Source organism: Leguminivora glycinivorella, chromosome 4 (assembly GCF_023078275.1).
Source record: "Leguminivora glycinivorella isolate SPB_JAAS2020 chromosome 4, LegGlyc_1.1, whole genome shotgun sequence".
In the NCBI taxonomy this organism is placed as follows: domain Eukaryota; kingdom Metazoa; phylum Arthropoda; class Insecta; order Lepidoptera; family Tortricidae; genus Leguminivora; species Leguminivora glycinivorella.
This window is the reverse complement of record NC_062974.1, coordinates 11,835,564-11,847,852: the sequence shown is the minus strand read 5'-3', so window position 1 is coordinate 11,847,852 and position 12,289 is coordinate 11,835,564. Positions and strand designations below refer to the sequence as shown.

The 12,289-nt window shown below is 35.6% G+C and overlaps 1 protein-coding gene across 1 annotated transcript in view; it reads right to left on the bottom strand.

The window, feature by feature from the left end:
- LOC125225204 (dynein axonemal heavy chain 8) overlaps nucleotides 1-12,289 on the bottom strand; it is a 61,856-nt gene that overhangs the window by 23,666 nt on the left and 25,901 nt on the right. The window contains 28 exon segments of the mRNA XM_048128805.1: nucleotides 9-111; nucleotides 455-561; nucleotides 952-1,047; nucleotides 1,129-1,182; nucleotides 1,185-1,245; nucleotides 1,498-1,620; nucleotides 2,219-2,480; nucleotides 2,749-2,956; nucleotides 3,044-3,096; nucleotides 3,346-3,482; nucleotides 3,799-4,016; nucleotides 5,866-5,995; nucleotides 6,232-6,454; nucleotides 7,697-7,798; nucleotides 7,934-8,099; nucleotides 8,340-8,533; nucleotides 8,656-8,812; nucleotides 8,978-9,188; nucleotides 9,430-9,524; nucleotides 9,527-9,567; nucleotides 9,647-9,852; nucleotides 9,947-10,075; nucleotides 10,191-10,325; nucleotides 10,455-10,703; nucleotides 10,878-11,049; nucleotides 11,231-11,430; nucleotides 11,516-11,601; nucleotides 12,109-12,263. Of these exon segments, the coding sequence (XP_047984762.1) occupies nucleotides 9-111; nucleotides 455-561; nucleotides 952-1,047; nucleotides 1,129-1,182; nucleotides 1,185-1,245; nucleotides 1,498-1,620; nucleotides 2,219-2,480; nucleotides 2,749-2,956; nucleotides 3,044-3,096; nucleotides 3,346-3,482; nucleotides 3,799-4,016; nucleotides 5,866-5,995; nucleotides 6,232-6,454; nucleotides 7,697-7,798; nucleotides 7,934-8,099; nucleotides 8,340-8,533; nucleotides 8,656-8,812; nucleotides 8,978-9,188; nucleotides 9,430-9,524; nucleotides 9,527-9,567; nucleotides 9,647-9,852; nucleotides 9,947-10,075; nucleotides 10,191-10,325; nucleotides 10,455-10,703; nucleotides 10,878-11,049; nucleotides 11,231-11,430; nucleotides 11,516-11,601; nucleotides 12,109-12,263 (4,073 nt within the window).

Sequence of the window (12,289 nt, the reverse complement as noted above, 5' to 3'; positions counted from 1 at the left end):
TACCTAACATATTCCGGCATGTTTGATAAAGAGAATGCCTTCCCATATACGAGACAAATCACGAAGGTTGAACACGTAGTGGAACTTTGCCGGCGTCGGAAGCATTTTGGCCTATAAGAAATAAATTCTCTGTAACCTTGTTATCCAAATGGTACTCATGAAAGGTACCTAGTACCTACCCAGATATAGACAGCCGGCACAGCCCCTAATCTCGGGAAACTCTCCTAAATTTTATTTATTTATTAAAACTCGTGCGGAAAGAGGAAAAGAGTTACAAATTTCATCTTCGGGGGTGAATTAGAATTTTTTTACTTTCTAAACCGCTTCTTGTATCTCGTACACTTTATAATGCCAACCTATTATGCAATTTCAATTCATTCATTCATTTGTAGTCATACAGTCAGTCAGAACACTTGCATTTATATGTATGTATAGATAAGAATCGATATAGTACCTTTGTCTGTTGCCAGATTACACGTGTTACAGGCACAAGCTTCGGCATAAAATCAACAAGCTTCTTATCGAAACGAGTCTTGCAGAAATATCCAGCACTGATGGTTTCTAATCATGAAATAAATGACGTATACACATTATTGACGTCATGCTCCCCGGCAGAACCACAATTGTCTTTCGGAAACATAAACATATCAGAAAATATCTATAAGATATCTATACAATTCTAGGACCATTTGGAAAAATTCTATACGCCTAGTTTTTATGTAAATCTAATTTCAAAGTGGTTCTGCTACAGAGCTTCCTCCCAGTAGAACCACCAAGATATTATTCTAACTACACATGCTATTCCACGGTCCTAGAATTTTAAAGATATCTTATAGATATTTTCTGATATGTTTATGTTTCCGAAAGACGATGTAGTTCTGCCGGGGAGCATGATGTCATTATTGATTACAAAATTCATTAATTTCTAGTTTAATGAGAACAATGTCTTACCGAAAATCTTATCCATCGATACATCGCTGGGTAATGTACAATTGAATACGTTAAACTGTCTTTTTAGTCGAGGTGGGATGTCATTTCGACCGCCACCTGTGGAAAGTGATATTACTTAAACTTACGCTAGCTTTAACAAATACTAAATGGATGGTAACCATGTAATAAAAGTATAACCTGGATGAATCATTGCGCCAAACATTTGTATATCAGCTATGATGATGAATTCTCCGGTTTTTCCAATGAATAGAATCCACCACACTCCATCATTTGGCGTACTATTTCGTTGGTTACCTGTAAATGCAAGAAACGAATGAGTGATCTAGGTGAATAGCGAAAATTTTAACAGAAATAAAAGACGAAATTCAAAAAGAATTATGTATTATCGCACAAATTTCGAATTTCCTCTTCGCATGTGTATCGTACGACGTTTTATATGACATATATGGCACTTTGAAGTTGCGATATAATAAATAAAGCACTACCTACTTTACGCACTAGTGCGAGAAAGTAGCATCATATGTTGTAAGTTTACTTTGATTTTACCTGATCACCCCATTCGTTTACAACGGGCATGTTGATGTCGTCTACAAAGACAGTCATAGCTCTGTTGCCCGGTGGGCCGTATGTCATACCAACTCTTTTCTCCACGTAAGATTCTATAATCCTCTGTTTAAACAGAAAACATCATCATTTTATATAAATTAAACTAGTTTATATACAAAAGGCATAAATTTTATTTTATTTTTTATTTTATTTTATTTTATTATGGCAACAAACAGTCATTACATCAAAAGATACAATAGATGGAATACATAAAAGACAAACAGTGCCGAAAATTTAACAAATAGGTATTGTTCAATAATTATAAAAGTTGATACTGAGCGGTAGAAATAGATTTTGCGTGCAACCCAACCGGCAGCGTTACATTTTAACCGATAATCTTGTACCATGTGCAAATAATAAATAAATTATAAACGCTGTCAGTTAAGCTGCCTACGGGATCCAGTAACACAGACAATATTAAATGATAATTAATTAATAACTTCAGTTATAGTAATTTGTTCTTATACCTTACGATCGATAAGTTCATTATAATTATACCTACATATATATATATATATATATATATATAAAGTAGGTTAAACCTACCTAGTATTTAACGTATAAATAATTTTAAAAAAGAGAGCATAAAACTGGTGAGACTGACCTACAATAAAAGCATTTTTTGCACTTGTTACAAACCATAAAACTACGAAACATATACCTGAAACATGTTTGGTGTAGTCGCAGAAGAAAAGTTAATCATCTTAAACAGTTTGACCTCATTGTCGTATTTTGCCATATAACTCTTCAACATCACTGTCTTAGCAGTTCCTTGCTCACCAATCAACAATACGGCCTTGTTCTGTTTTGCAATCGTATCGATCAAGAATGAAATGCAGACGTTATCGACGTTAGGGACCAGAATAGAAGCATATTCAGGCACGCTGTCCGTCGGGTAAATATAATCTTCTACACTTTCCGACCTTAAAAAGACAATAAATATCAGTTTGAAAAGCAAAGACGTGTAATTCTAATCCAAGCTAAAAAAAACTCAACGTGATCACGAACAGGATGATCAATTGATCAGGAACTCAAAATCGTGGCAGAAATAAGAACTCCACCGACAAGGGCAAGCCTCTTATAAAATTAAGATTTAAGATGCTTAAAAAAATGTTCGTTCATTCATTATTATTTAATTAATTGTCTTGTAACATGACGCCATGGCTAACACATTAAGATTAATAAGCTAACCAATGTTGCCATTGTCCAGCTGGATTGACCATGTACTCGAATGGCATGACCCATTCTTTCGACTTGCCACCCGGATAGTCCATTTTCACAGGCAGTTTGGTGAAAAACTCAGCCATTTTTGTGCGCGCGTCCAGCTCTAACACTGCTCCCAAAGACCACATCATGGCAAAGATAAAAAGACGTTCCAAATGACGATCCGTGTGACTTTCTGAAAATCAAAGATTTACATTTTCTGGTATATTTGTGTACCTACATTAATCCATCTATTATAAAACAACACAACAACAAAACTTACTTCCACTAGGAATCTCAATAGATAGTAGTCCAGTTAGTACGTCGATGCATTGCCTGTTCAAAATATAATTAATTAATAATTCACTTTAATACATAATATTATCTACAGTTAGTTACCCCTGACTGACTCTGTCCATACGTTGTACATCGGTACATAAACATTTTTTAGTACTAGACTGGAGACAATATCCAATAACATCCATATTACAGACAAATATCCCTACCCGTGTTAAAAATGCTATAGACATAGGTACAAGTATGTCTTATATTATTAGAAAACTTTATGTAGCATAAATATATTACCGAACATAAATAGCTTCGAGTAATTTCATTTTGGCGGGAAGCTTCTGTTGTACAAATGCATGAACATCATCGTAAATCTTGTTAAACGCATTGCGCAAAGAATCAGCTTCTTTTTGACCCCTTTTCTTCAACCAACCCTATAATTATTACAGCAGTATTATTTTCTATGTTAAAAATGGGATATTATTAAAAATATTCGAAATTTCATGTGTGGTGTCACAGGTGTTAAATAACATTTATTACAAGCGCGGATCCAGCTTCGTAGCCATAAAAATAAAATAATTAATTATGACTGTAATTCGTTTCGGTTAACTTACTCCGTACATACATACATACATACATACAATCACGCCTGTATTCAAATATTAACATGATTCAAATATTAACAAAATTACACGATAAAAATGACAGTGGTCACTCCAAAAGTTTGACTAAGAATAAATTGAGTATTACCTCTAATATCGGCTGCCATTTTAAGACAGAGGACGACAAAAACACCATCCCCATTCGGCTGACCGTAGCTGGCGAGGCATTATCGACATTATCCGGCTCAAACACCAATTTACTGTTGGACGCCATGGATATACGATCGCCGTTGGCTAAGGTTAGAGTCTTATTGTCATCCAATACGGAGTTCAAGTTTTCAATCCACACAGCGTCAACAGGACCATCTAAGAAATAGTTATTTGTTATACAAGGGTGCAAAGTTGTATTTTAACGCCAAGTGTGGAATTGAAAAACGAGCAAAGGATTCTACACCGTGTTTCACTTAACACTAAAAACCTGAAAACAGTTTGTTCAGAATCGAGAGTAGAATCGATTGAGCTATATCTTGATGGGGGTAATATTTTTATTTAAATTAGTATTATTGATTATTTTTTACGTGCCCATTCTATTGTACTCATAATACAACATTGTGTATATCGCATTGCTAGAGGTTGTTTACCTTTTTTTAGTATTTAGGGGTATTAATACTGGCCGGTTACTTGGACGATTATTTTTTCCGCTACTAGTTTGACGTTGTTTGTCAGTTTAATCTTAATGTTTATCATAAGTCATAACAAATTGAACTCGTACCTAATTACAACCTTGTCATTTTGAATATTGAGTTTATTTGCTTACTGCGATTACCTGTCCAATTTGAAGTTTACTGTGACAAAGCTTTAAAGTGTTTTACAGTGACATCTTAGCTGTCTATTGGAAACCTTATGTCGTTGCAGTAACGTACACAAATAAATAGTGTTATGGTTTATTATGGTAGTTAGCAATTATTTTATTGAGTGTAGAGCTAAAAGTCAAGTAGAGCTGTACAGAAAATTAAAAATTAAATTAAAAAAAAAAGTAACGATCAGATTAAAAGATGAATACTCTAGATGAATTTAAAAAATAAAAATCAGTTGGGGTGTCTGAGGTTTTGAGTGATACCGGAAACACCGTGTATAGTTGAACTTGCGAGTTTTTTAACACACGAGAAGTAAAATACATTTGCACCCGAGTGTAACACAAAACTCTTCCCCTCACTATAGCGAGGAAACTGCAACGCAAAAATAGTTATTTGTTAGGGTGGGGCCTGTAACAAAAGCAAAAAATTAAACCGTAGGCTATACTCCTTAAACTGACCAACATTTGTTCAGCGACTTTTAAAAATTAAGACGTCTTGAATTTTTTAATTTTTCATACAAAATAAATATTAGCTTCAATGTACGCCATTATTGTTGTCATTGACGTTATCTGTCACGCTTTAGACTTAACAGAATTCGCAATACATTAACTCTTAGGAAAAACTTTCAAGGGTGATAAAAATCAAAATACGCGTTATTTTTAAAAGTTGCTGAACAAACGTTGGTCAGTATAAGGAGTATAGTCTACAGTTTAATTTTTTGCTTTTGTTACAGGGCCCACCCGTACAAGGGGGCAAGTTGTATTTTAACGCCGAGTGTGGAATTGAAAAACGAGCAAGTGAAAGGATTCTATAGTTGTTTCGAGAATAGAATCCTGAACTTGCGAGTTTTTTAACACACGAGAAGTAAAATACATTTGCACCCGAGTGTAACAACACAATATTTACTTTTCCCCTCACTACATCGAGGAAAATACAACGCAAAAAATGCGTTTATCACTGCTACCAGTAGTTCCACAGGTGGTTAATCATCCTTATTACTAGATTCACCTAGATTTATCAATTTTAAAGCAGTTAATCTGAAGTTATTCAAAGTCAAATTACTTTACCCACTAGTGGATAAAATGCGTTTTTACCCGCTGGTATTAAAGGACAAAACACGTGTTTCCGAGCTAGTGAGGGGAAAATGCGTTTATCACTGCTTCCAGTAAATAGTTCCACAGGTGGTAAATCAACTTCATTACTAGATTCACCTACATTTATCAATTTTAAACTACAACTGCATTGTGTATTACAACTACATTGCACATATTTATTAGTTATTACTTACAAGGATATCCAATTGGGTATATTTTGACTGATATTGTAAATCATACTGAAATGTAAGTGATAATACTTACCTAACACAATCCATGTGGTATCAGACTTCTTTACTTTCAACGCACGCCTCCATAATGTTGAGAAGATGCCGTCTGTCCAATCATTAGTCGCGACATCTAATCGTCCAAACATTTGAGGAGCAGTTATAGCCTAAAATTATGAGAATTATTTTTATAATAGTTAAGAACATTGAAGAACTTACTCAACGAAGTTTTTGCAGTTCAGGCCCCGTAGCCGAATGGCATTTCTCCGACGCCAAACGAAAGCGATACGCCATGCCATTCGGCTACGTTCAGTGGGGTAACGCAGCCAGCATCTACGGAACCTTGCCAGAGAGAGAAGACCTTTTTTAGATTTAGTTTATATTCAATAATCTAAAAAATTACCTTCGGATTCATCCTGTTCTCTCTATGCGGTTTCCCAATCACAGTTAGCGCAGCCATCAAACTATGAATGCAAGTAGTCTTGCCGGACCCTGTGGGGCCCATAGTCATTAGACCGTGTCGCACGAGAGAAGTCTCGTACAACTGAATAATCTTCAAGTTCCAATCGGGATGATTGACCAGTCCTGTCCGTTCCGTTACCACAGTTATAGCACGCTGCATTTCTCTAAAATGTTATAAAAACATGAAAATGCAGCTATCCGTCATTGTATTAGGTGGGTAATAGGCCTGCTGGGCGGAGGCCTAAAGTACCGAAACCAATTATTTCCAAAACATCGTGCCCCAAGTTGCTCTCCTTTTTTTGGTTTTTACATTCTGGGTGATTAGTGTATTTTATTCATATTACAGTTATTTATCAGTTCCCTGATCAAATGGATAAATGTATGATTCCATGTAAAAAACAGTCGCCAAACTGTCACCAAACGGTCGACAAACGGTCGCAAAATGGTCGCAGCGTACACGCGTGACCGAAAGCTATTTTCAAAATGGCTTAGTTCTTGTATTAATTTTTTCCAGGTATCCTCAAACTTTATAAACAATTAAATATGCCGTCGTACTCAGTTGCCCTCACTAAAGAAGATTAAAAAAAAATGTAACGTGCGTACCGAGCTGCTGGGTTGTAAAGGATCGGGGATCATATTATTATGGTCTTCTATAGAGCAACTAGTATTTTGCGGCATTTCACAATTGACACTTGTTGAAGTAGTCGTCAATAATATTACTATCAACATTAATTTCAGCGATCTGTACTTCTTTTGTCAAGATTTTTGTATAGATAAGTGTCTACAAATTTGTAATGTTAAAGAGACATAAATAAAACTTAGTAGAGTAAATAATGTGTTTTTTTTGTAACCCAAACAAAATACTTGTAGATACGAGTGCGGAAAAGAGGAAAATCGATACGAGTAGCGATAAATTAATACACGAACGAAGGGAGTGTTTTAAATCGACACGAGTTGTGAATGTCCTTTTCGCACGTGTATCGTATGACGATTTTCAGTACCTAAATCTAAGCTAAGAGTTTCGACCAGACAAGAAATGAATCATTGCTTGATTTGCTCGCACTACTGTGTGTAAAAAGCAGCATCTGTACTGAAAAAAATTATCATTGCGCAACAGAAATTCTATTAATATCACAGTAAATACTCTATTTCATTTGATTCCTACTTTTATTGTGTAAAGCAACACTGCACTTCATTTTTATCAATAAGAATTAAAAATTATATATTTAATACATTAAGTAACTATAAAGTGCTTATCTATTTGTATTATCATTCTGCACTTTTCTTAACTTTCCCACATTTCTATAAAATGTCGAAGAGTGCTTAAATGGTCGTCGTCGTTTATTATTATTTAATTCGCTCATATTTAAATGATTCAAAGCAACAGCCACAAATTCGTCCATTACCTTTGCACTGTTTGAGTGAGCTTCATACCGGGGAACAAATCCTCAATCAAAGATACGAACAGAGGTTCATCTTCATCTACTAGCTTTGATACATTCATTTCCCTGTAAACAAAGTTTTATGTTATATATTTACTAGCACCAGGAAGTCTAAACACCAGCCAATTTAGACTGTGTTTATTTAACTAGAGAGTTAACTAATGACTTGACAAAAAATGCAGTATGAATATTTTTTCTTACTTTAATACTCTCATCATGATGTTCTCTTCAGTATTATCTGGATTAGCACGCTTTTGAGCACCCATAGTCCTCAACACGGATAGGATATTACGTAGCCCGAAGTCATAATGCACCTGCTTGGACAACTGTTCTTCGCACAGTTTGTATAAAGTGAAGAATTTGCGAGCTACAAGTAAACACAATTATATGTTACGCTAATAAGTATTCGAAGTATTTTAGAGGCATACGGACTTGACAGTCAAGAAGATTTGAGACGCCAAACAGAAGAGTCTCATATTGCCTGATACAGGTCATTGAGATTTTCTATTGCATCCAAAAAGAGCTTGATTTACAGTACTACTACTACTCGATGTCTTCATTCTCTAAGAAATTCTATCTAAATAAGATTAAAAACAGTCAAATTTACCCAGTAAAATGTTCTCTTTGAAACCGCAACTGGCCAATTTTACACGAATGATAATCTGCCTGTCAGGCACCATCATGGCTACAGAACGGAACTGGATCTTCAAATTTTCGGGGAGTTCCTGTCTTCCGGCGTAACCAGGGTTCATCGTGATGATAAATGCAAACTCTGGGTTAAGGCTCACTGTATCTCCGTCACTAAAATTTCACATGGTTTAAATAAGTAACTCAGAGATTTGACCTTAATGAACTTCTTTTGAAAGATATAATGAGAAAAGGGCGCATGCCACTGAAACTAATTAAGACTCGTAAAAAAATACCTGAACAAGAAGAATTCTTTCTTCTCTTTCCTTGCAGTAAGACAAATATAAATCTGCTGCGCTGCTACAGACAGCACAGGCAATTCAATACGATTGAATTCATCAAAGCAACCCCATGTCCCGGACTGTGCCAGACCTTTATAAATACGACCCAAACCTGAAAATAAGGTTGATTTATTATGATGTTGGTGAAGCTAGATTTTTGCCAACCATATATATCCATGATTAAGAAAACGTATCTTTAAGTAGTAAATATTTTTTTGTATAATCCAGAAAAATCAGACACAATCCCAACTCCTGACTACCTTCGAAATAAACTTACCTCTAAAGTCCATCTGATCCGAGCAGTTGAACACAATGACCAGTTTGCCCAGGGTTCGAGCCATGTCCTTGGTAGTCTCAGTCTTGCCAGTACCAGCTGGTCCCGCCGGAGCTCCGCCCATGTTCATTCCAATAGCTTGTGATAGCGTTATGTAGCATCGATCTGTTAGAGGCGTGATTACCAGCCGCTCAGTAATGCCCAAATACTCGTTCTGTGAGCATAATTAAAAACAAAACTGTACCACTGCACCTAATTTTGATCATAAGACTTAAATAGTTGAGATATTTCATAGGTATTGTTGTTCTGTTAAAATGGTGTAGTTGGTGCTCTTTGCCAAACTAGGCGTACTGGAGATCGCATCTAGGCCAAACTAAATACCTACCATAAACTGTAGCATTCATCAAATTCGCTTCTCAAAGTGAAGTGAAAAACAAACTTTCATAAGATATAACCTGGTACAAAAAGATGACATCTGTGATGCACACAAGACAGTCATCACTATCTTCGTAGTAGTAGAACCGAGCTTGTTTTTGCCACTCAAAGTCTCCGGTGATTTTATCCTCAGCTTCACAAGATCATCAAAGATGTCTCTGTAACATTAAAGTATAATTTAATGAAAACAATAAACTGTTACTATTAATTAACAGATATTAATTGTTTTATTCTTACCTTTGATGCACGTGGATTGTAATCATGGTCTCTATTTGAGTCCTATCCAAAGGAGTTAGATCTTTGACAGTGTAATCGATTAAACCATTTAGTAAATCGAGGAATTTCTGGTTTGTAAGACGCATTATAAAGCGATCTGCTCTAGCTTTCTTAAGTGCATATTCAGCGTCGCTTGTCCATAAGATTTGCATGCCTAAGAGACCCGCCTAAAACGTTAAATGAACACGTCACTTAACCAATCTTATCCAATATAACAATTTTTTATAAAAAATGTGTCTAATAAAATTATGTCGGCCGTACCTGCCCTGGGAATGTCCAAAATCCTACTAAGAAGTCAAATTCTGGATCTCCAGCCAAGGTTTGTGAAATGTTTGCAATCACATTTCGAACAGTATCTTTCATCGTGTCTAGTAAGACATTTAGCCAATTCTGAAAATGTTTATGAATTTTAACTACATTGCCGCATAAAACCAGCTTTATAAATGATGATTTAATTATGTGTGCCGCATTATCTTTTTAAAGAAATCTTATTCCTAATTAGTACCTCAACACCACCCATGCAGACAACAGGTTTATCCAATGGTATTTTTTCTCCGTTATCAGAATTCATGTTAACAATTCTTTCCTTGTCATCGAAGTCAACCGTATTGAGGGCATCGAAAATACTGGGCAAATGCGGCTAAAAAACAAAATTCATAATTACATTTTTGTCAGTGATATCCAAGTGCAAGTTTTTTGGCTATTGCATAACCATATTTACATGGGCAATGTCCTAAGATGCAATAACTATAATATGGAGCCAGAATACCTGAATCGAATGGGGATCTGAAGCCTGACCAAGAATCTCCAGTAGCACTGGATCTGAGACAAAGAAGAACCGAGGGAAGATAAGTCTCTTCGTTTCAAGATATCCTGTAAGTGACTTTTGACAAGCTTCCAGCTGTTCCAGCAAGTGCGGCAGTAGCTGTTTCAGACTGTCATCCGAAGTGCAAGTCTCGACGCAGTTGATAATGTCTCGAGCACGGTACATTATCTTGACGTATGTTTTATCGATTGTCTGTAATTTCAAAAGGAAATTTCGAAATTTGTCTTTTCATAATTAAATTCTCATTTAGTTATTTATCTTTATTGAATAGATACATTTGTGAAACTCATTGCTATAAAAAATTAAAAAACGAAATTACGAAAAATCTAATGATGAACTTTTTCTGCGTCGTTACGCTTCGCTTACCGCAAATCGCTTAGCTTCTGCAGGCAGTTGCTTGGCTATATCGCCTCCCACGAACACAGCCTCCAGGTACATCCACAGGTTCTGTACTATCAGCCACCTTTCGAGGATTTCGCTGGTGCTCACCAATTTGTTTATCCATAACACAATATCTCTTTTAAATGGCGCGTTGTATCTGGATTGATATACATAATTGTGAAGAAAAGAAGTAAGTTTAACAATCATCAAATACAATAAAATGCATGACATGATCTGTCTGAAATCTGAATGTCACAGTTAAAGGGCATTTATTAAATCTTTTCTTTCTTTCTAAAATAGAGCTGACAACACCATTTTGCTACTGCTGAAAAACGTACCGATTTGACGCCAAGGAGTTCAGTACCATCAAGCTGTCTTCAAGCATCGTAATGATGTCCAAAGTATCTTGAGCCTTAATTAACAAATCTCCACGATTTTTAAATGGTGCAAATGTCAAATCAACAACGGCCCAGTCAACCATTACTTGTTTCAGTTTCGATTCAATGTCTTTCTCTTTCACTGAACTGATGCAGATATCCTAAATCAAACCAAAATGCATACAGACATGTTAATAATGTCACTTTAATCATTCTCAGGATAATTAGACTTATTTAAAATCTTACCTCGACATCTTCTTTGTATTTCAATAACGGTGCTTCCATTACGTTAGCCAATGTAAACGTTTCCGATTCCACATCCAAAACACAACCTAAAAATACAAGGCGAAATGTTTTTGAAAATCATCAAAATAATTTTGAAACATCGTAAACATTTACTCATTGTTAATTACGTCAGTGTTATTTAATTAAGCAAAATATAACTTTTTACATTTCAAGTCTTAAGATGGTTGTCAATTTAGTAATTTTTAAGGTGACCTAAATTCTAGAAATTCAGGTAATCCTTACCACTACACTTTAGGTACATAAATATAAAAATTATAGGACAGATTAACTGAGTCCCACGGTAAGCTCAAGATGGCTTGTGTTGTAGGTACTCAGACAACGATATTATATGTAATATACAAATAGAAAACATCCATGACTCAGGAACAAATATCTGTGATCATCACCCAAACAAATGCCCTTACCGGGATTCGAACCCGCGGCGTAGCAGGCAGGGTCACTACGCGCTAGGCCAGACCAGTCGTCAAATATGCATACAAAATTATATAAATCTAAGGACTCATTACTGGCCTGAGTAACTGCATAAATTTTACCTAATAGTTTTTCCAGTCTCTTCCAATGGCGATCTTTCATAGACTTATCAGCCATCAATTCTAGCAGTGGACAGGTCTGATTGAAGTCGTCAATCTTGTTTTTCAATTCAATGAATGCGGGCCAGTCTTTCATCGCTTTTGGCAGCATACGACACCTTAACAGAGACATTAAAATAGTAAT